This window comes from Salmo salar, chromosome ssa05 (genome assembly GCF_905237065.1).
Source record: "Salmo salar chromosome ssa05, Ssal_v3.1, whole genome shotgun sequence".
Classification (NCBI taxonomy): Eukaryota; Metazoa; Chordata; class Actinopteri; order Salmoniformes; family Salmonidae; genus Salmo; species Salmo salar.
Genome location: NC_059446.1, coordinates 60,795,108 through 60,814,437, shown reverse-complemented (window position 1 = coordinate 60,814,437; position 19,330 = coordinate 60,795,108). Strand labels below are relative to the sequence as shown.

Genomic DNA, 19,330 nt, shown 5'->3' with positions numbered 1-19,330 from the left:
GGAATGATTCTCAATGAAGATTGACAATGACAAAAATATCAATTAAGAGGTGATAGAGTTTAACATCCTGTTCATGTGAAAGTTATTTATGCAAAATAAATAATGTACATGAAAATTATTTAAAAATCAAAATCGCCATCCAATGAATATAGTAAATTCATTTAATCGACAGACATTTTGTGCTGTCCTACAAATCATTGCCATATTATTTAACTATAGAAATACAATATACTGTATAACACATTTCAATGTATTATTTTTAATATGAAATAGTATGTTATTTTTATTTATTTTATATTGATCAATGTTATCTTGACTGAACATCTGTTAATGGGGGGGGGAATGAAGTTATTTAGATTAACCCAAATATATGAGATGACTGAAAGAGACCACACATTCTCAGAAACATGCTCAAACTGTGGCGACTAAAAAAGTGAGGACTCATCTTAAGAAAAAGTAAGACAGAATTTATCTAAAACAGTGATATTTCAGAAAACACAGGACATGTACTTGCGATACTTTACAAAATTATTTACATCACTTTTTATTTTCAATGTATACACAGCATTGTTGATCATATCAAAAACAAAACCTGACTCGTAGCCAGAGACTCCTGCAAGTTTCATTTTCTGCCAATTTCTTTTAGCCAGTTTCTCAAGACCCTTTACTTATGGTTTGCATGGAGGAAGACAATTTTATTTTCTGTTTCTGCATAAAAAATACATTTTGGCCTAACAAAAAAAGGTATCAATTATGCCTAAACAGAGTTCATTTGGAGCCTTGCTTGGCTCAGATGAAATGCGTCAAGGCTGGTTTCATCTCTGTGCAGAGTCCAGCGTGTCCCACCAAACCCTTCCATCACTGGTGAGCCCCATTGAACAGTGCTCGAATTAATTCCATTTCAATACCAGTCAATACAGGAATTGAATTGAATTAGGCATGAAAATCCAAAAGATCAATGCTGTACACATTGGTAATTTCCCAGTTCAAAACTCAATGTCAATTCCTGGTTTGGCTGAGATGTGAATGGAATTAACTTCAATGTTGCCATGGAGCGACCGTCCAGAGTGACCCCTCGTCGTGGACCATTCCTTCACCTTTTCCTGAAGCTCCTTGTTGGGGTTAAATCTTGGGGCTTAGATCGCGGGGTCCCTTCACTAGGCCCTGCTCCTTGCGCATCACAGGCGCGTGAATGCTGCAGTCCCGTGCCTCACAGAAGCCGGGCACTCCTGCGTTGCCTGCCATGCCAGGCTGGCCCAAAGCGCCTGTGAAACCACGGGGCCCTCTGGGACCTGCCATACCGTTCTTTGGCTCTGCTGGGTGGCCTGGCAGCCCTGTGGGGAAATGTTTTTAACAATTGGAGGTGGTGTCTTAAAAGTTCACTTGAAAAGACTTCCTGCTAACATCAATGTTGAATAAAACCACACAATGCCTATTCCAGTGAATCTGGATGTGAGTTACAGATACTTTCCAACAATTCTAAGACAAGCAATTTTGAGGTAGACCTGAGAGTTTCACACCAGTGGAAACAGTGTCCTACCTCTGAGACCTTGATGCCCATCGTGTCCTGGTAGACCTTTACCAGGCTCACCCCCCTTTCCTTTCAGACCTTTTGTTCCTGTGGAGTAGAACAGAGAGCTTGGGGGTGCACTCTGAAGCTATGCCACTACAAAGGAGCTCCACTAATTTTCACTTGAAATGAGCTTTACTGATCAGGGTTTAGTTTACCTGTAATCAAGTTTGGTTGAACTAAGACATTTGGATTACATACCTCTTTCACCCTCTGCCCCCTTCTGACCATCCACTCCTGTGTCCCCTTGGATGCCCCTGCCTCCTTTGACTCCAGCTTTGCCCGCTTTACCCTGCGAGAGAGAGAGGTCAACAGAACTTATCATCGTTTGGAATAAAGGCCTTCCTTAGTAGATATGAGTTGGTTTGGGGGATGTGTGACTCACGGGTTTGCCTGATTCTCCAGTTGGTCCCCTGGTTCCGGGTGGCCCAATAAGTGTGCGGTTGTTGATGGGGCAGCCTTGGGAACACTTGGCCCGGATGGAAGCTGCATACTGGGAGATCTGGGCTATCACCACTCCTTTACACAGCTGCAATACCTGCTCATCTGTCAGCCCAGGGCCCTGAGGTCAAAAAGCTGGCAATCAATCAACCAAGCAAGTAATCAATCAGTCAGTAAAAGTTCTTGCTAGATATGGGTCAATGTAAAATAAGGGGGAGACCCTTCCTCCAGGCAGACTGGAGTTGGCTCCTGATACGCACAGGGGCACCTGGCACTCCTTTAGGTCCAGAGCCACCTTTGACTCCCAGGTCACCGCCTGGACCTGGCTCTCCTCTGGAGCCTGGGATGCCGGGGGGTCCATTTCGTCCAACAATGCCATCAGGGCCGATGGTACCTCTCTCTCCTTGCTACCATTCAGAGATGAGGGGAAGGAAGGAGAGAGACAGAGGGGGGACACTGTTCAGTCACTGAACACAAAAAGTCACGATTTAAACTCAATCTCAATACTTCTACCTAATCAAATCATTTAATTCTCAATACTTCTACCTAATTAAATCATTTAATTATCAATACTTTTACCTAATTAAAACAGTTCTATTAGGATTTTATGACATAACAGGAACTCAACTCTCTACAGTATGTGCTGTTGTGTCTGCTGTCATCTAGGAACAACCTACGGTTTTTATGTGACCTAGAATGGGTGAGGGTGAAAAAAACACATACTTTCACAGAATGGAATATACAAACCTGTCCTTTGTCACCACGCTCTCCAAAGCTTCCCTGTTTGGAAAGAGGAACAGAAACATTTTTGGTAAGAAAAACAGACCCACTACATCAATGGAAACAGGAAGTAGATAGATGAGAGTGACGTCGGCTCGGCCTTGTCATATGATTTACCTTGTCCTCTTTCTTTCCCTTCACACCAGTTCTTCCAACACCACCCTGAGGAAGGAACAATCAGCACATGAGATGAGTCAGTAAGATGCCATGGCAATGATAGGACTGCTTATTACAGCTTATCAGTCACAAAGGAAAGACCCAAACATAAACAGCAGATGACCAATACACATCCACTTTCATTTACTGGTGTGTGTGTGTGTGCTTGATTAACTGAAAAATTGACTGGTAATTTAGCAGTGTGATGGGGAATGTAAATAAAAGGTTACCTTCTCACCATCAGGTCCTGTCTCCCCTTTGGCTCCCTAGAAACAACGCATTAAATCAACAATTGCATAATCATCAAAAGACAATGATGATAACTGTAGTGGTAATGACAATGTTGGAGTAATGACATATACACACAGGCTGGGCCTGCAGGCCTTTAGGTCCTGGTTTCCCTGGAACTCCTGCATCTCCTCTCGCTCCTTGATGCCCCTGTAATATGAAACACACACATAGGTAAACTGCTGCAAATACACACATACACACACACTTTAGAATGAGAACCCTTGTTCAAAAAGAGGAATTTAGTTAAATTCCAATGACAGATCATTTTTAATTGTCTAAACTTATAGCAAGATACATGGTACTCTTGCCACAACATCTCTGACAGTTAAGCTGTCTTTTTTAACTAAAACCAGAATGACCATCTGTGTTTTTAACTGGCACTGAAACCTTTTCAGGGACTTTACCAACAGATCTGATGTTTTCAGGGACTTTACTAACATATCTGTTACCTTCCTTGTTTTGACTGTCAACAATATCACATTGGTGTCTGTCCACCCACACGAAACCCTTAAGCAACATGGCATTTACATCTGATTAACAACACTGAGGGGACTTTACTGAGGAATGTGGGAGTGACAGTGTCTGTATTGTGATCTGTAGTCTACTGTGCACATGTGATTGAGATTAGAGCACCTCATATAGTGGTTATAAAGCCTGTCTTACCCCAGCTCCTACTCTCCCAGGAGGTCCCCTCACACCACGATCCCCTCTCGCGCCCTAGGAGGGAAGACTGGCCATTATTCACAAAGTATTCATTTAAGTATTAAAAGTACATGTCAACTTTTAGTTTATTTAGTAAATATTTTCTTAAAACTGCATTGTTCGTTAAGTGCTTGTAAGAAAGCATTTCACGGCCATTGTGATGATGTCATCCTGATATCCAGCATGCAATTCTCCTTCACTTTACCTTTTGTCCAAACTCTCCAGGAAAGCCGATCACCCCAGGAACTCCAAGAGGACCCTGAAAAATAAACAGTAAATGTAGTTTGTTTGGAGAAATCCCATCAACAGATTCCTTATCTATTTATTACTAATTTAGTGGTTATCATACTGATACTCACATCCTCTCCAGGCTCCCCATCACTGCCTGGCATGCCCCCTGGGCCTTGGTCACCCTGAGAGAGAGGAAAGAGAGAGATACAGAGAAAACAGAAAGTGGAAGAGAAGAGAGCAAGGGAGACATTGACACTACAGTATCAATCTAATCTCCCACGTGGAGAAGGCGCTATCGTTATGGCCAAAAGTGTTTAACAGCCACATGACTCACAAAATCAACAATAGCAAAACCTTCAGTGAAAATAATAGTATGCAGTTTAGGGAAAACACCCATGAACACACATACATCTTGGGGGAACCAGAGTAGTTTCTGTGAAGAGTAAGGGCCAATGACTTTTGAGCGCAACTAGAGTACTTTCTGTGAAAACAACATAACTCCTGTCCCCTAAACATACCTTGTGACCGGTCTCTCCTCTGCCTCCTGGCTCTCCAGGATACCCCTATAAAACACAGAAAGAAAAAGCAAGTTAGGATTAATGGTCTCTCTCCATGTAGGGAATAGCATAGTCTTAGTAGATAAGGACAAACAAGAGGTCCAAATGGAGAGATGAATGGTGTGACGGATAGACAGACATCCATCTTACATTGTAGCCCATCTCCCCATGGTCTCCTGAGAATCCAGGTGCTCCAATCTGACCCTGTGGAAGAGAACGGATGAGATGGAAGACATTTTAGACAGGAAATAGAAGTTATACGATTTGTTTTAAATAATGAGTTATTCAACCCCGGTTTAATTAACCATGGTCACAAAGCAAGGTTGAAAGGCGCTACCTTTTCCCCTTCTGTTCCCTCAGGACCCTGTTTCCCTTCTGCTCCAGTTGATCCCTGAGAAGGACGGAAAAAAATATGTCTCAACATGGCCAGAACAAATTACAATAATTTGTATGTTGTTTATATGTTAAATGGAAATTATCACATCACATAGCCTGTTTGAGGCTTTCACATCATAAAGTATTGCTTCTAGTGAGAGCTGTGTAAGGAGCTGAGTGAATAATTGATTTGAGCATGTTGAGAATGTGGTGAGTTGTGGTAGCAACACTGAGCGGTGGCAACTGTTGTGAGTGGACAGTGTTGAGTTGTGGGAGGCACCATGTTTACCTTGATACCTCCAGTTCCATCAGGACCACCAGGCCCTGCCTCACCAATTGGACCCTAGAAAAAGACAAAGAACTAAACACATGAGTAGGGCCAGACTGAAACATGCTGGGGATTTAGTATCACATTTCCTTACACTCATTTGAGGAATAACTTTATTTTATGCTACAAAAATGACCAGGTAGTGGATTTCCTTAGAAAATCCAACGGTAATTGGTAATTACACAATAATAACCTATGGATTGTTTCTTTGAGATGAATTGAAATAAAATCCCTGCTATCAAACCAAATATGGTTTCCTACAAAACATAACAGCTAGATTGTGTCAATACTCACAGTCTCACCCGTTACCCCCACTCCTCCGCGTGGCCCCTCCATACCGATGTCACCCTGTTGAGGATAAGGAACACACTCAGGCATAGACAGCTTCAAATTGTCAATTAAGATTTTTTGGGTGTAATTAGCAGATACTTGTGATGGCATAGTGGTATTCTATGATGCCATGCTGGTACTCTGTGATGTCTCTGTGGAACAGTGGGGGTTTATAATGTCATACCTTTTTGCGGGTTTTGGGGTCTACCTGATGGATGCGGTAAAGGAGTCAATGAAACGCAGACCGTTCCATTGACCATATCTGTGGTGTCTTTCAATACAACTCGGAAACTCAGAACCTCTGATTTAAAATGTACCTACGTTTTTTGCGTAGAGCTTCCTGTTGGTCAATTCTGCTATTTTCCAAGTGGAAAACTCGGGCCCCATCTTTCTACAATACCTTTTTAAGAGTTTCTGAGTTCCGAGTTGTCTTGACCGTGGCAATACTGGTTCACTGTAATGTCACACTGGTTCCCTGTGATGTCATACTTGTCCTATGTGATGTCATATTGGTTCTCGGTGGTACAGCAAGGGTTTTATGTGATGTCATGATGTTTCTTGTAGGTTTAAACTTTAGATGAACATTATGGTGGCTTGGGCTGTTATTAGTGAACATTCAAATAAGATTTTGTGAAGGGTCACACTGTTTTTGATATGGGGTTATAATGGCTTTTTAGGTAAAGATTGATTTTGTTTGATGTGATACATATTTTGTAGGATGCCGGACTGGTTTTGAGGAAGGGTCTTTACCTTCAGTCCTAGCACCCCTGTCTCACCTGGATCTCCAGGAAGACCAGGCAAGCCCTGTAGGAGAGAGAAAGAATGAGAGACAAGGTGCAAAAGAATGGAATAAAATATAGACCAAGAGAGAGAATGAGAAAGAGAAAGGGCGATCCTAGTTGTTGAAGCTCAGCCTTTCACCTCAACTACACAACATAGCCACTCTCCAGTTCTGAATAATAAAGAGATCGCCATCTACTGGCCATAATCAATATAGAAAAACGTTACATTGCCTGTGCCATGTCGCAGAATTTAGACTAGAGCATAGAAACAGATCAGAGCAAAACAATGAAAGAGAGATACATTACATCTGTGATATCCTTTGGAGGCCTATTATTACCTGGGCTCCAGAGAAACCAGAGGCACCGTCCTCCCCATCAGGCCCAGAGTCACCCTGTAGAGATGACAAAGGTCAATACAGCTGTTGAGTCAAGTTCAAGGGTAATGTTGACGCCATACTTTTAAGTTACAAACATTCCTCCCAGGGAGATACTGTTTCTCTTTTGAGGTTGTGGCAAGCCTGTTTGCAGTGGGGTTGGGCAACCTGGGTTCAAGCCTCGCTTAGGGAGTTGGATAGTGTCTAAGGCTGATTTGGGTGAGGTCTTTTATTTTACTTTTTTCACTTCCTCACCTCAGGCCCTGTGTCTCCTCCTCTTCCTAGAACTCCTTTGAATCCTTTGTACCCCTGAACACAACACACAGGAACAATATCAACAGCATTACTCCAATAAGGATATGAGCACTATGAATTTGATATAGTGACTATACAGTGATTAACACTTACCTCCCTTCCCTGAGCCCCAGGGAAGCCATCTCTACCTTGCAGTCCTCTGGCTCCCTAGATGGACAGACAGATAGACAGACAGATATTTTGTTTAGGCCAGAAAACAGAAGGATACCACAGGATGGTGGTGGATGGGGTGAGTTACCCCCATACAACCCAAATCACTTAAGGACCCAGTGAATGCTATATAAATGACATTTAATCAGTATTAATCAGCAAAGTAAATGGATGTTTGCTGTTTATAAGGTTCTAAATTACATTTGCACCTTCGTCCTACCTTGGGCCCTGCAAACCCAGCGAACCCTGGCTCTCCAGGCTCACAGTTACAGTCTGTTGGCCCCTCCTCCCCCAGAGAAGCCTCCCCACCACCAGGGACCTGGAGCGACTCTTCGTAGGGCTCCTGCTCGTATGGTACCTACAGTTATAACATGATATCAACTTACATGACAGAACGAACACAATGTTACATGACATGCTATTACTAAACATTACACATAACATACTTTCCCCCTTGACTTTCCCTCACCTGTGTGGTGGTGGTGTAGGGGTAGGAGTCCTCTGTGATCATGCTCACACTGGTGGGGGCTGGTGCATAGGGGTCATATCCAGATGAGGGTTGCTGCTCCTCATAGCTGTGAGTGGGCTCCGGTGGGTATTCCTCTGCCAGCGAAGAATGGGTAGGTGGAGGGGTTTAAGTGAGGGAAATGTTTGCATTCTGGCTTTTGATTAGAGGGAGGGACTTTGCTATGTTGTAGTTATTACCTGGTTGTGGGTATCCTGAATGTTCATAGTTGTCGACCAAGGAGCCCTCATAGGTGTGTTCATCACCTAATGACACAAAACAATAATTGAACAAGCCTGAAACAATAATTGAACAAGCCTGAAACCTTCCCAGTAAAATGATAGTCTGTTTACAAAACAAAATAGCTTGTTATTAGATAGATAAACCAATTTAATGTTTGTAAGCAAATATCAAAAATGTTTCATTGTGGTGACATGAGAATATAGGTCTATACATTTTAACCGCAATCTAGGTCAACTGAAATAAAATCAAGATATAGCCTACTGTTTTAGCTTACCTCTAGAAATGTGGATAATTAGCTAACATCAAACAGTAGCTATTGACGCGAAGGCTAAAGGCGCTAAGAATGCACGTCAGGCAGCTCACCTGAGTGGTAACCAGAGTACTCGTCCTGCGCGTGGGAGGGGAGGATACACAATAGGAGCACGAGCAGCTGCGAGATAACGGACGCCTGTAGAAAAGGCGGGAAAACAAAGCAAGGTTAAAACGACCATGTAGGCTGTAGCCTATTTCTTCGCCGCTATAACGATAAACAAAAGGTAAAGGTTGGAAGACCTACCTTTGTTGGAAGATGGAAGACCTCTCAGCTCAAAATGAATAGCCTGCAGGCGTTCTTATTTCGTTACACTTTTAACTCCTTAATAAATTAATAACTGTTTTGAGGACGAAAAATTTGGTGACTGTAGACGTCTAGGCTAATGAAGGCTAATGGATCACTAAGAACATCTTATACCAAATAATCATGGCCCTTTTAAAATGTCAGATATATCTCCCTCTGGTGGTGGTTACGCACATTATAACAACTCATTCAACTCAAGCCCATGTTTTCTTGTCTAGGCATTCCAGACATGTATTAATTGCCCACTTGTAGGCTATGAATAATATTCAACATTTATATGGTCTATATTTGACTAATTCCTTGACAAACATCAGATTTCATATCAATCATAATATGACATCTGTAAGATCATAGGTCTATAGTCATATCATGAGGCCTGCAGTAAGCCTAGGCTACAGTTGGAGTAGGCTAAATGACTACATTTAGGAATCGCCAATTAGGCCGATGATTAATCTGCTAAATAGGAAAAATGCTAACTTTATTTTCATAAAACTGTATGTACTGTATGACAAGCAGCAAGTGTGTGTATCCTACTTCAAAATGAATTCACAAAAAGCAAGAATTTGTGGAGTTGTTGCTTGGGGTTGTTGAAATAAAAATTGGGCTGCAAGGTGGCCTATCAGACCATCACTAGAAAAGGCTATATGTTATTAGGGGAGATGACCAAAGATGGTCTGTGGTTGGGTAGTTGGCCGGAATATTTGGTCAATATTTGTTAAAAGACACGCTGGACATGTCACGAAGCCTACATTTCTGGTATTGCGCCATATGGCTAAATCATGTCCAAAAATAGAGTAGCTTCTTTTTATTTTCTAGAGAGAAAATGGGCCAATAAACTGAAGTCACATCCTTGGATTAACAGCAGCCTATTGGATGTCACATGACATGAGACATGTGGGAGGAGATTCTGCAGGGATCAGCCACCCAGGTGATAGGGTTGTATTATGCTCTGTAGATTTAGGCAAGAGCTCATCTGTGCCTTGAACAAGATAGAGATGAGAAATACAGGCTCAAAAAGCTCTTTGTTAGGGTAAAACCACAAGGTGAGCCACAGCAGTTCTCAGGCCCTTCTCACATTCCAGGGCACTTTCTCTGTACTCTAAAGGCTCTCTTCACCCATTTACATTTTAGTCATTTAGCAGACGCTCTTATCCAGAGCAACTTACAGTAGTGAATGCATACATTTCATTTTTTTTTTTTTAATCATACTGGTCCCCCGTGGGAATCGAACCCACAACCCTGGCGTTGCAAACACCATGCTCTACCAATTGAGCCACATCCCACTCCTCTGAGATGATAAAAGGCCTTTTCTCTGTTTGCTGTGATGTCAAGCAGCTGTCTGTCCACCATGAGTCCACCACTTTTCATCCATGCCATTTCCAGCTTTTTATTCAAAACTCCAGAGGACATCAATAAAACACTTGTGCAGTAGTCTATAATGGACTTAAATAAATGATTAAAAGACAATGAATAAGAGCACATGAGCAATAAATAAATGTCAGTGTATACATGACAAATGGTGCTCAATGATAACGCAGATAATTGAGTCTATCTGTTGAAATAAACCAATTGATTTGGAGTATTCCATACATTACCTGGGCAAGTACCCAGCATGTAGAGTTGACGCCATACGTCTGCCTGGTGGTGTAAATCGGTGATCCCCACCGACCTCCAGGCCCCCTGGGACACTGAGGTGCAGTGTGGGATATGGACTGTGCACCTCCACTAACCCTAATCCTTCCATTTGAACAGTTAGTAGTCATGAAAAAGCTTCCTTACTTAGATTAATTCTCCAATATAATCACTATTCATTAAATAGTAATACACTATCCACAAAGAATTGCTGCAAAAAAATTAGAAATGTAACTGCTTCCATCTGTACCCAGAGTGTAAACTGAGATCCTGGACTTCTTGATTGATGCAAATTTGATGTTGTTCATTTATATTTAGCTACCGTTAACAAAAAAAAAACATACATTTACCCAAACTGTCAAACAACAAAATCACCTCTCAAAGTTGTAAAGTGCAATGTTTCAAGCATGTCGGTTGACTTGTTGTTGTGTGTAGTGGAGTGCTCTGTAAGATAAATAAAGTAAAATCGGCACATTCCTGAGAAACGTACATTCTAAAGTAATTACCTCCTAACTACCCTTAATTCAGAGGGAACTCAAACACTGTTAGGGGCTGCATGTGAACCACTAGGCTAATCCTCCTGAAAATAGGTCACATAGTATTTAATTTAAACGCCAATGTATATTTAGGTTTCTTTATGGTCACAACACACCAGCTAAATCAGTTCATGTCAAATTCAGTCTCACACAGTACCAAAAATAAACCCTCATTACCGCATCATTACACAACCAATAGTTAGATTAGGTTCCTCAATCCAGCATCACTGAGTACACCACCTGCGGACCAGAGAACCTAGGCCCAAGAACCACACTACACTATTGGACCAAACACAGAGTTCACATCCATAATCTGGCGTAGCAACATCTCAGAAACCTTCTTAGACCATGCCTGCAGTACCTGCTTACCTTCACCCTGGGGGCTCCCATGGTGCTGGTTCTGTCTGTTTGGTTCTGTATAATCCACTGAGACCAGACCCTCACTCAACGTATCAGATAGTCCACAGGTTTTAAAAAAATAAAGACAGAAAAGTACAGTTTATTTCCTCCCTGAACTGTACTCCTTACAGCATTCTCGCTCCCCACTCACAGCACTGGTCCCCCTTCCTCTCTCTCTCTCCCTTGCTCTCCCTCTCTCAGAGATCCATAAGGTTCTCAGGCAGCCACGGGCTCGGCTCCCTCTTCTCCTCGACAGGGTGAGAAATACCTGAGTCTAACCCTAACCCCAAATACACACAGGGGCAGAGACCCAGACAGAAGAGAGGGATGAGCGAGTAAGGAGAAAATTATAAATACAGAATTAGAGAGGGAGGGTTTAAAACAGATGAGACTAGTGCAGGGTCCATTTTGTTGTGAGCATTTCAGTATACTGACACAGTTGTGCAGGTCGTGAATACCCTAATAACTAAAAACATTCAAAGGTTGACATTTGGAGCTGTTCAAGTAGTACAGTTAAGGTCAATTCTATAGTCATTCAGTCCAAAAAAATCAATTGACATTCTGATTATGAATTGAATACCCATTTAAAGTAACGGTTTAACAGGTGATCAACCTTAGTACCAATTGAATAGTGTTGTGACAGATATTGAAAAGTATTTTTATCCCATCATTAAAAGACTGCAGATGCACATTGACCCCAGGCCTGACCTTTTGTGTCCTTTTGACCTGCTGGTAAAAGTGTGCCAACTATGGACACTCCGGTCCAACATTCAATACAGTACACACTGAGAAATGCACAAACTGCCCTGAGGGGTCTCAACCAATAGGGTTGGTCTGGGAGGGGCCATTTACACCTAAATGATTACATTAATATACTTATCTGATAGAAATGTGTAGATATTTCTGACCATTTCTAGTCGCAACATGGAAAGACACTGACAATTGTTTATGCAGAGTTCTTGTTAAAAAAGGAAGTAATCCATGAATTCTAAAGTAATTGTGGCTTTACAACACAAGTCATTTTTGTGAGAATGAAAGGTAACCTTACTGAAGTAAGACTTTTCTCTGAGTACTTCTAAATAAGGGCCATCATACACACGAAAGCTTTTACACAGATTATGACCATGATCATTAAAGTACACATATGAAGCTTTTATTCTCTATTCAAAGTTCAAACACAATGCTTTTTTAACTTTAAACATCAAACCGTTCTTTTGGAAGTGAATCAAATACAGGGGTAATTATGAATGTACAACAGAATTCAGAATCGTGTTGTAACAGTTTATTTACATTCTGTAATCTAATACAACTGGCATTTTAATAACCTCTCAGTTTAAGACAAATGTTTAAAGCTGCACTGTTGCTTTAAAATATCATCATTAGATTACATCAAAGAAAGATTTGTCTGTGAGTCAAACTACAATTTCTACACACGCATACCACTTAGTATGAAGCCATGAATTGGGCACACTTAGTATGAAGGCGTGCATTCTGAGTGGTACACTATTATGGACATTGAAACGTAGCTTTGGTTGGCTCCTTGACCTAATCTCTGGTTTTCCAAGCTAAAGTACTAAACTTGAAAATCACTTCTCTTCCTTTTTCTTCTTCTTTTTCTTCTTTCGATCATGAGGCCTCTCATCCGGCGAGCAGGAATCCCTGTGAATGTCCACACACATTCAATTCACCAAACATGTATACAGCCAAAGCATTCATCAACCACTAAATGTCTGCAACCAGCCTTGATGGTGACTTCATACAATTAAACAATGTCAGATTTGAATGCATGAGACAATGATATTCAGTCAATCCACTACTCTCCGACTCACCTCTTTCTCTTCTTCTTGCGCTCCTTCTCTCGGCTGCGCCCCTGGCTCTGCTCTGGGCTGGGGTCTTTGCTGCGCTCTTCGCTGTGGTGGCGTTTGTGGTGGGAGACGTGTCCATCCCTGGAGCTGACGTGAGATTGGCGGGACTCTATAGAGGCAGACCGCCTGTCCTCAGATCTTCTGAGAGACAAATGGTTCAGGGGAGTCCGTTTTTATTTTATTTTTTACATGCTCCTTAAATAAGGATTACAGTACTAACTGGATTTTGTATGAGCCATCATGTAGGTAAGAAGACAATGGTTGGATTACCTGTGAGGGGCGTGTTTGGACTCTCTAACCTCTTCCTTCCTCTCCTCCTCTTTCCACTGACTGGACAGTTCAACAGAGTGGACATTAATCACCTCCCGAATCACCTGCAGGATTCATGAAAAACATATCCAGATATAACACACACATCAAAGTAAAGTACATCCATTAACATTCTATTGAAACAGTCTCACCCCCACACACCTCAGTGTAGGACTTCTTGGTGTTGTGGACGTTCTTGGCTCTGTAAGACTGCCGCCGTCTCTTGTAGTCCCTCATCTCAGCCATCAGCTCCAGGTGAGACTTGTGCTCGTTCTGATCGTTACCTGAAGAACAGAAATAAACATAACAGACTCACTGGAATGGATTTAGAGAAGCAATTCTTAAGAAAAGTGGCTTAAACCACACTACTGATCTCAATAGTTCATGTTTATAGGCCTACCCTTTTTGAGCTTGGCCACCAAGTCAACATAAAGGTCCTCGTTGTTGGTTGCAACAGCTTGATCCTTCTGTTTGATGCCCTCCCTTGTCACGTGATCAAAAAGAGCCAATCGGTCTGCCACAGTAAGGTCACAGATAGCTCGCTTCTGGTTCTGAGGAACTTCTGAAGGGTCTGTGGAGTATTCACCTGCAGCACAATGAAAAGGGCTTTACACACACTCACATGCTACAACAGTATCACAGAGTAGAGAGTCATGAGAAGTCCTTAATTCAAAAGCTTTTAAGAACACATTGATCACATTGAGATGATCACTCACACCTTCAGTATGAAAGGGTTAAAAAAGAGTAAAGGCCTTTCCCCAACACGTACAGGGAAAACGTGTGTGTAATGCCGCCAACAGAGGCAGCATGTTTGAAAGGATATGGCATTAAAAGGATACTGCACGTAATCAGTAAGCCTGAACGAGGGAAGAACCTCCTGTAATTACTCACCCCTGTCACTGAAAACAAAACACAAACACGTACAGATGACAAACTCAAAGAAACTAGATCCTAAAATAAAAAAAAACCATAGCCACCATATTTAGCAGTGTTTATAATGAATTAATGCATGTTAATTGAGACCTTTTTAGACATGGGCAAGGCACTGAAGACTTACGAGCTTGGTAAAAAAATTTTTTAAAACATTGCTTGCTCTTTGGTGAAATGACCATTAATTGCTTCTCCAAAATAAAAGCAGAAATATTTTGTGGGGTATGTCTACCACAGAGTCAAACTAATGCTGATGGCCATGAAGCATAGGGTTTTATCAGTGACCTAACACTAATGTAAGGGTGTAAAGATCTTACTTTGGCTGTACTGTCCCTCTGTCCTAATTGGCGGTGCACTTGCTCTTGCTTGAAGAATCACTTGTTGCTGTGTGTGTTTGTCTACAGGTGAGGCAAAACACAAAGAAAGATGTGAGACACGCAGTGGGCTTCCCCAACCCAGGGTCAGTCCAGGGAATTTTGACTACTACATGAAGTTGAGATTCACTTTGCAATGGAATAGTGTGACACTCACCCATTGTGAAGCTGGTAATGCTGGCATTCTCATAACACAGAGAGGGGTCATACATCTCAGCCTTGGGAAAGGAGTTTACTTTTTATAAAATCTTTTAAGAACATAATAACAGATAAGGTTGTTGTATAACTAGGGTGGAGAGTTTTTCCTGATCATTTGACCTTACCAGTTTGGTCCCCTCTAGTTATAGGGTCCAGTTTTTCTAGGTCTGGCCGTATGGTCAGGAAAAACTCCTTACCCTAATGACAAGCTACACCAAAAAGTGTTGATGGCTCAGTTGATATTTCAGTCGAGTATGTGTGCGCGTATGTGATACTGTATAGATCTTTAACCTGTTCCTCATGGGAGTATCCAATCTGGCTGAGTTGGCAGGTGGCTTTGTGTCTCTCCATGCTCCTGCTTGGCACTCTGTGGTTCGGGTCATAGGGGCACACCTCCATCGGCTCCTATGGAAGGTCATTCACAAGTTTATAATCTCATCTCTGCTTGTTGTAGCATGCATGTCATGTATACAGAGACTTAATGAATCGCCCATCATCTAGGGTTTTCCCATTTATTTGGAGGCCTCATATCTAGCTAGCTACACATACATACATAACAGATGGTGCACATTTTAAATATGGATATTAGCTCAGGTAACGTTATGAAAACATTGATTATGGGGTGAACTAGTCCTATAAAGAACGCCGCGCTTTCAGGGCTAGGAGAACCACCCATCGTATCTGAGGAGTTGAATAAATATAACTAACTAGCTTCCTGACCTACCTGAACTGAGCCGTTGTCCTGGTCCTGTCTCCATCCCAGCGTTTCGAACAGCTCATTCAGTTGTCTCTGGCAGTTCTCGGTGAACTCCGTCAACTCTTCCAAACTTCGCAGACGAGCCTGGTGATTTTCTGCTGAGTCGCACATGTCGTAGTCAGGTAAAATCTAAATTGTGTCTACATTAAAAGGGGCTTCCTTACATTTTACTAGTTAATGTCCAACCCATATTGGATATGCAGATTTCGAACGCTGTTCAGCACCACTGTCGCATTTTAATAGCGTAGGCTGTGTGGCGCATGTAGATGACGTAAGCATGACTGAGGTGCATTCTGGTAATTGAAGAATTAAAAATACATTTAAGGTTTAGTTTTGAATTGTACACATTTGCCGCTAAACGCTGAATTGCAGCATACATAGGCCTACGTAAGTAAGTAAATCAAATAAAACATATGAGGTGTAGTATACAATATTACAGTTAAGCAGCTTCACAAAGTAAGGCATTGCTGTTGTAGTATCTGTCAGTCCGAATAGGGGGAAGGACTCGATGGGTAGATCTGACACTGACATGTCCTATCGTCTGAGGCAGCTAACGTTATTTGGTGCTGGGATTTTGCAAGCTTCTGGACAAAGGATCTGCAGTGGTGGGTGCGGTGGGACTCCAAGGACTGCAAGCCCAGGTCATTGCATGCAGAAGGTGTAGGTGGTGCCCATGATGATTTTGGTTGGATATTCTTAAGTTGGTTGTGTTGGTGGGCTGTGAGACCTGGGTGCCATACTGGAACACTGGACGGACAAAGCAGGTGTAGACTGTCAGAAGGTCTTGGAAGTTACATACACTATATCTTCATTAGAAGTTCAAATCAAGACAACAAGCAAAGGTTTTCTTATTTTATTGGGTAAATGTTTTTTTAATTAATGTAACGTCACTTACATAACACGAACATATAAAAGGCCTTTAAATGGTATTTAAAATACATTTTTAATATTTAAACTACATTTCAATACATTTAAAATACATTCAAACATCAAGGCTGACATTTAAAAACACAGAAAGTTCCCTTGCAAACAACTTTTGAAGGAATGCAGGTTTAGGTGGGGAAAAGCTGGTCATCGTGCAGCAATATGTTTTCCATCAAATAATTTGGATAGACTCCTTCTGATCTAAAAAGAAAGACATACATACACACATTATCTTCTGCATAGCCCTACTTTGTTTATGTGCTTCAGCAATGTGTAAATAAACCATGACCTTGAATCATTTAACTACTTACATTACTTCAAGTGTCTCTGTGTCCTCATAGGCTACTTCCTCCACTATTTCCACCTCGACTCCTACCATTATTGTCTTCCTCACTGGGAAACAGAAGTATTTGATTAGAGAAAAATACTACATAGCAGCCATACTGGATCACCATAGAGAATTACCCTCTTTCACATAAACAGACACATACTCTTACTTCTGAAATTGAAGAGAGGGGAACCAGCCCAACTGTGGCAACATCTTCCTGGTTCACTTGGTCCATGCACACAAACACAGCCATGGCCCTCTGTCCTGTGGCTCCCCCATTGACTGTCTAAACAATGCTGGGATGATTCTTCTCCATCAGCCCCACCCAAGGAAGGCTGGTGTGGGGGGACATCCATCCACATTTCAGGGGCATCTAGCCCTGTGTCACTCTGGCTTTGGATGCTAACTAGGTCTGTGTAGACAGGGCCAAAGGGACTCTCGGTACCAGCCCAGCCCCAGTGGTTCTGAACACACTCTTGGGTGAGGCCATGGCCATCTGAAGACACAGGGGACAGAGGAGAGAAGGAGAGAACCTAAGAACAGTTGACAAAAAGCTATTCTGTTCATACCATTGATGATGTCTAAAGGGATTCATGTGAATGGAGAAACCAAGCAAATGGCATTATGTCTATATGTTGGATGGCACTTTAATGAGCATACAAAGAAATGGGAATAGGGGAGATGAAGACTGAAACGTGGATAAAGAGATGCAAGGAGAGGAGATGGAAGGCTGAGAGAGGAGGTGAAGGGATGAGATGGAGGAGCGATAACAGTGAGGTGTGGTGAGAAGGGATGACGTAAGGTAGGATGGAAGGTTGGGTGCTGTTCTGTTGCAGTCTGTCATTGTATCACGTGTTTGGTCCTGCTGTCTCTTTGGCCTGCCAATGGGCCTGCTGAGTTTGGGCAAGGCTCTTAGTCACAAGTCATCTGGCCACACTGGCAAGCACTGAGGGAGTGGTAGGTAAGCAAAACCAGAATAGCACCAATGGGAAAACATAATGTTAATTGATACAAACCAGCATAAACCCTGTTTACCCCAAAACAACAAGGCATGCCACTTGAAAACAAACCTAAAACAGGAAAAACAGGGTTGAAACAGACAAGTAATGAAAGAGTCCCCTGTACTATTTTGCAATGAGCCTGCAATATTCTCTCACAGTTACCTCATACACCTCACTCTTACTTGTAGTATAGCAACAGATTGCTGGATGCTCCCTGGTCCAAATTGCATGTTCTTCCTCTTTTCCTTCTTCTTCATCCTCCCATTGCCTCAGGGTTGCTGAGCCAAGTCTGACCAGGTGCCCTTGGTGGCGTAGAGGCACCCCGTTCGACCACAACCAGTTAGGGTTCTGTCCATACATCTCAGGCAGGGCTTCTATTGTATACCAAGGCAAAGAAGAATCACTTTGCGTGTTTGATTCCCTTGTCGATAATAGCAGGTCTATTGGCTAGAGATGAGCCAGATTTGTCCATGGACTGGAGCTGCATGGGCTTCGCAGCAGTGCCCTCTGATCCTGTCAGCCGCAGAACAGCTTTTCAGTGGAGGCACGATTCAGCGTTTCCTGTCCAGAAAGGAAGTTCACCCTAATGGTTCTGAGATGAGAGTGTTTCTGATCTTGTGTAATGATGTAATGATGACTCTTGGTGGTCTTACTGTTTTACAATACAACACAAATACAATACAACATTATTAGCCTGTGGGACAGTTAATGCTGTGCAGTAGCATTAGGAACATGCACACTCACGCATAATATATACACAAAAGCCATAATATATACACAAAAGCCTTCCCTGTGGCTCAGTTGGTAGAGCATGGTGTTTGCAACGCCAGCATGGTGTGTGCAACGCCAGGGTTGTGGGTTATAATTCCCACGGGGAGCCAGTACAAAACATTTTTATTGCATGAAATTAAAATGAAATGTATGTATTCACTACTGTAAGTCGCTCTGGATAAGAGCGTCTGCTAAATGACTAAAATGTAAAATACAATGCCTGGTGAAAGTAATGTTTAGCACAATAGTAAGACACAGTAACAATTGAGACAACTCACAATTTGGCATCATATTCACTTGTTTAAAAATGTGAGAAAAAATCTATATGCAAATCTATTACTATAAGTACTACTACTATCTATGGTATTACTTTCTTTGTCAGCGTTGCATTTATCTTCGTTGACAAGTATTATTGTCACATGATTGGCAGGCAGCTGGTCACATGTTAATGCAAGGCCAATCAGGGACTAGTGCGTTGAGGCGATGAGCGTGAATGAAAGATAAAACACTGGAATGTGCCTGGCATATACTATTTACTTCCTCGAGTGTTCATTTCATTT

General features: G+C 42.1%; 3 protein-coding genes across 5 annotated transcripts; all 3 read right to left on the bottom strand.

Moving 5' to 3' along the window:
- Positions 1-528: 528 nt before the first annotated feature.
- LOC106605362 (collagen alpha-2(IX) chain) lies at positions 529-11,626 on the bottom strand. Its single transcript, XM_014200887.2, has 26 exons — positions 11,284-11,626; positions 8,494-8,578; positions 8,088-8,153; positions 7,852-7,985; positions 7,603-7,740; positions 7,326-7,379; positions 7,173-7,226; positions 6,882-6,935; positions 6,512-6,565; positions 5,726-5,779; positions 5,393-5,446; positions 5,066-5,119; positions 4,879-4,932; positions 4,690-4,734; positions 4,300-4,353; positions 4,146-4,199; positions 3,902-3,955; positions 3,314-3,385; positions 3,178-3,213; positions 2,909-2,953; positions 2,759-2,791; positions 2,272-2,418; positions 1,956-2,132; positions 1,772-1,862; positions 1,541-1,618; positions 529-1,334 (listed from the first exon to the last, which is right to left on the bottom strand). The coding sequence occupies exons 1-26, from the start codon at positions 11,302-11,304 to the stop codon at positions 1,123-1,125; spliced, it is 1,974 nt and encodes a 657-aa protein (XP_014056362.1). The 5' UTR covers positions 11,305-11,626; the 3' UTR covers positions 529-1,122.
- A 954-nt stretch (positions 11,627-12,580) lies between these two features.
- On the bottom strand, positions 12,581-16,010 carry LOC106605360 (U11/U12 small nuclear ribonucleoprotein 48 kDa protein). 2 transcript variants are annotated; one of them, XM_014200883.2, is made up of 9 exons: positions 15,714-16,010; positions 15,281-15,394; positions 14,949-15,009; positions 14,735-14,815; positions 13,888-14,073; positions 13,650-13,771; positions 13,449-13,552; positions 13,143-13,319; positions 12,581-12,972 (listed from the first exon to the last, which is right to left on the bottom strand). In XM_014200883.2, the coding sequence occupies exons 1-9, from the start codon at positions 15,855-15,857 to the stop codon at positions 12,900-12,902; spliced, it is 1,062 nt and encodes a 353-aa protein (XP_014056358.2). In that variant the 5' UTR covers positions 15,858-16,010; the 3' UTR covers positions 12,581-12,899. The 2 variants fall into 2 exon arrangements, with proteins under 2 accessions (XP_014056358.2, XP_014056359.2); XM_014200884.2 differs by having other exon boundaries at positions 13,143-13,316.
- Positions 16,011-16,584: 574 nt separating this feature from the next.
- On the bottom strand, positions 16,585-18,554 carry LOC106605361 (uncharacterized). Of its 2 annotated transcripts, none has more exons than XM_014200885.2 (4): positions 18,182-18,554; positions 17,162-17,494; positions 16,982-17,063; positions 16,585-16,871 (listed from the first exon to the last, which is right to left on the bottom strand). In XM_014200885.2, the coding sequence occupies exons 1-4, from the start codon at positions 18,357-18,359 to the stop codon at positions 16,799-16,801; spliced, it is 666 nt and encodes a 221-aa protein (XP_014056360.1). In that variant the 5' UTR covers positions 18,360-18,554; the 3' UTR covers positions 16,585-16,798. The 2 variants fall into 2 exon arrangements, with proteins under 2 accessions (XP_014056360.1, XP_014056361.1); XM_014200886.2 differs by having other exon boundaries at positions 17,168-17,494; positions 18,182-18,551.
- Positions 18,555-19,330: the final 776 nt, after the last annotated feature.

Bases quoted from the DNA above. Each gene is read 5' to 3' on its own strand.
- LOC106605362 (XM_014200887.2), bottom strand. From the start codon at position 11,304: ATGGGAGCCCCCAGGGTGAAG. The intron at 7,741-7,851 runs GTGAGGGAAAGT...TTATAACTGTAG, and splicing joins CCTACACCACCACCACACAG to GTACCATACGAGCAGGAGCC. The intron at 2,792-2,908 runs GTAAATCATATG...CTTTCCAAACAG, and splicing joins AGGGAAAGAAAGAGGACAAG to GGAAGCTTTGGAGAGCGTGG.
- LOC106605360 (XM_014200883.2), bottom strand. From the start codon at position 15,857: ATGTGCGACTCAGCAGAAAATCACCAGGCTCGTCTGCGAAGTTTGGAA. The intron at 15,395-15,713 runs GTAGGTCAGGAA...GACCTTCCATAG, and splicing joins AGGACAACGGCTCAGTTCAG to GAGCCGATGGAGGTGTGCCC. The intron at 12,973-13,142 runs GTGAGTCGGAGA...GGACATTCACAG, and splicing joins CGCAAGAAGAAGAGAAAGAG to GGATTCCTGCTCGCCGGATG.
- LOC106605361 (XM_014200885.2), bottom strand. From the start codon at position 18,359: ATGTATGGACAGAACCCTAACTGGTTGTGGTCGAACGGGGTGCCTCTA. The intron at 17,495-18,181 runs GTAAGAGTGAGG...CTGTGTCTTCAG, and splicing joins AATCTGTTGCTATACTACAA to ATGGCCATGGCCTCACCCAA. The intron at 16,872-16,981 runs GTAAGTAGTTAA...CTTTCTTTTTAG, and splicing joins ACAGAGACACTTGAAGTAAT to ATCAGAAGGAGTCTATCCAA.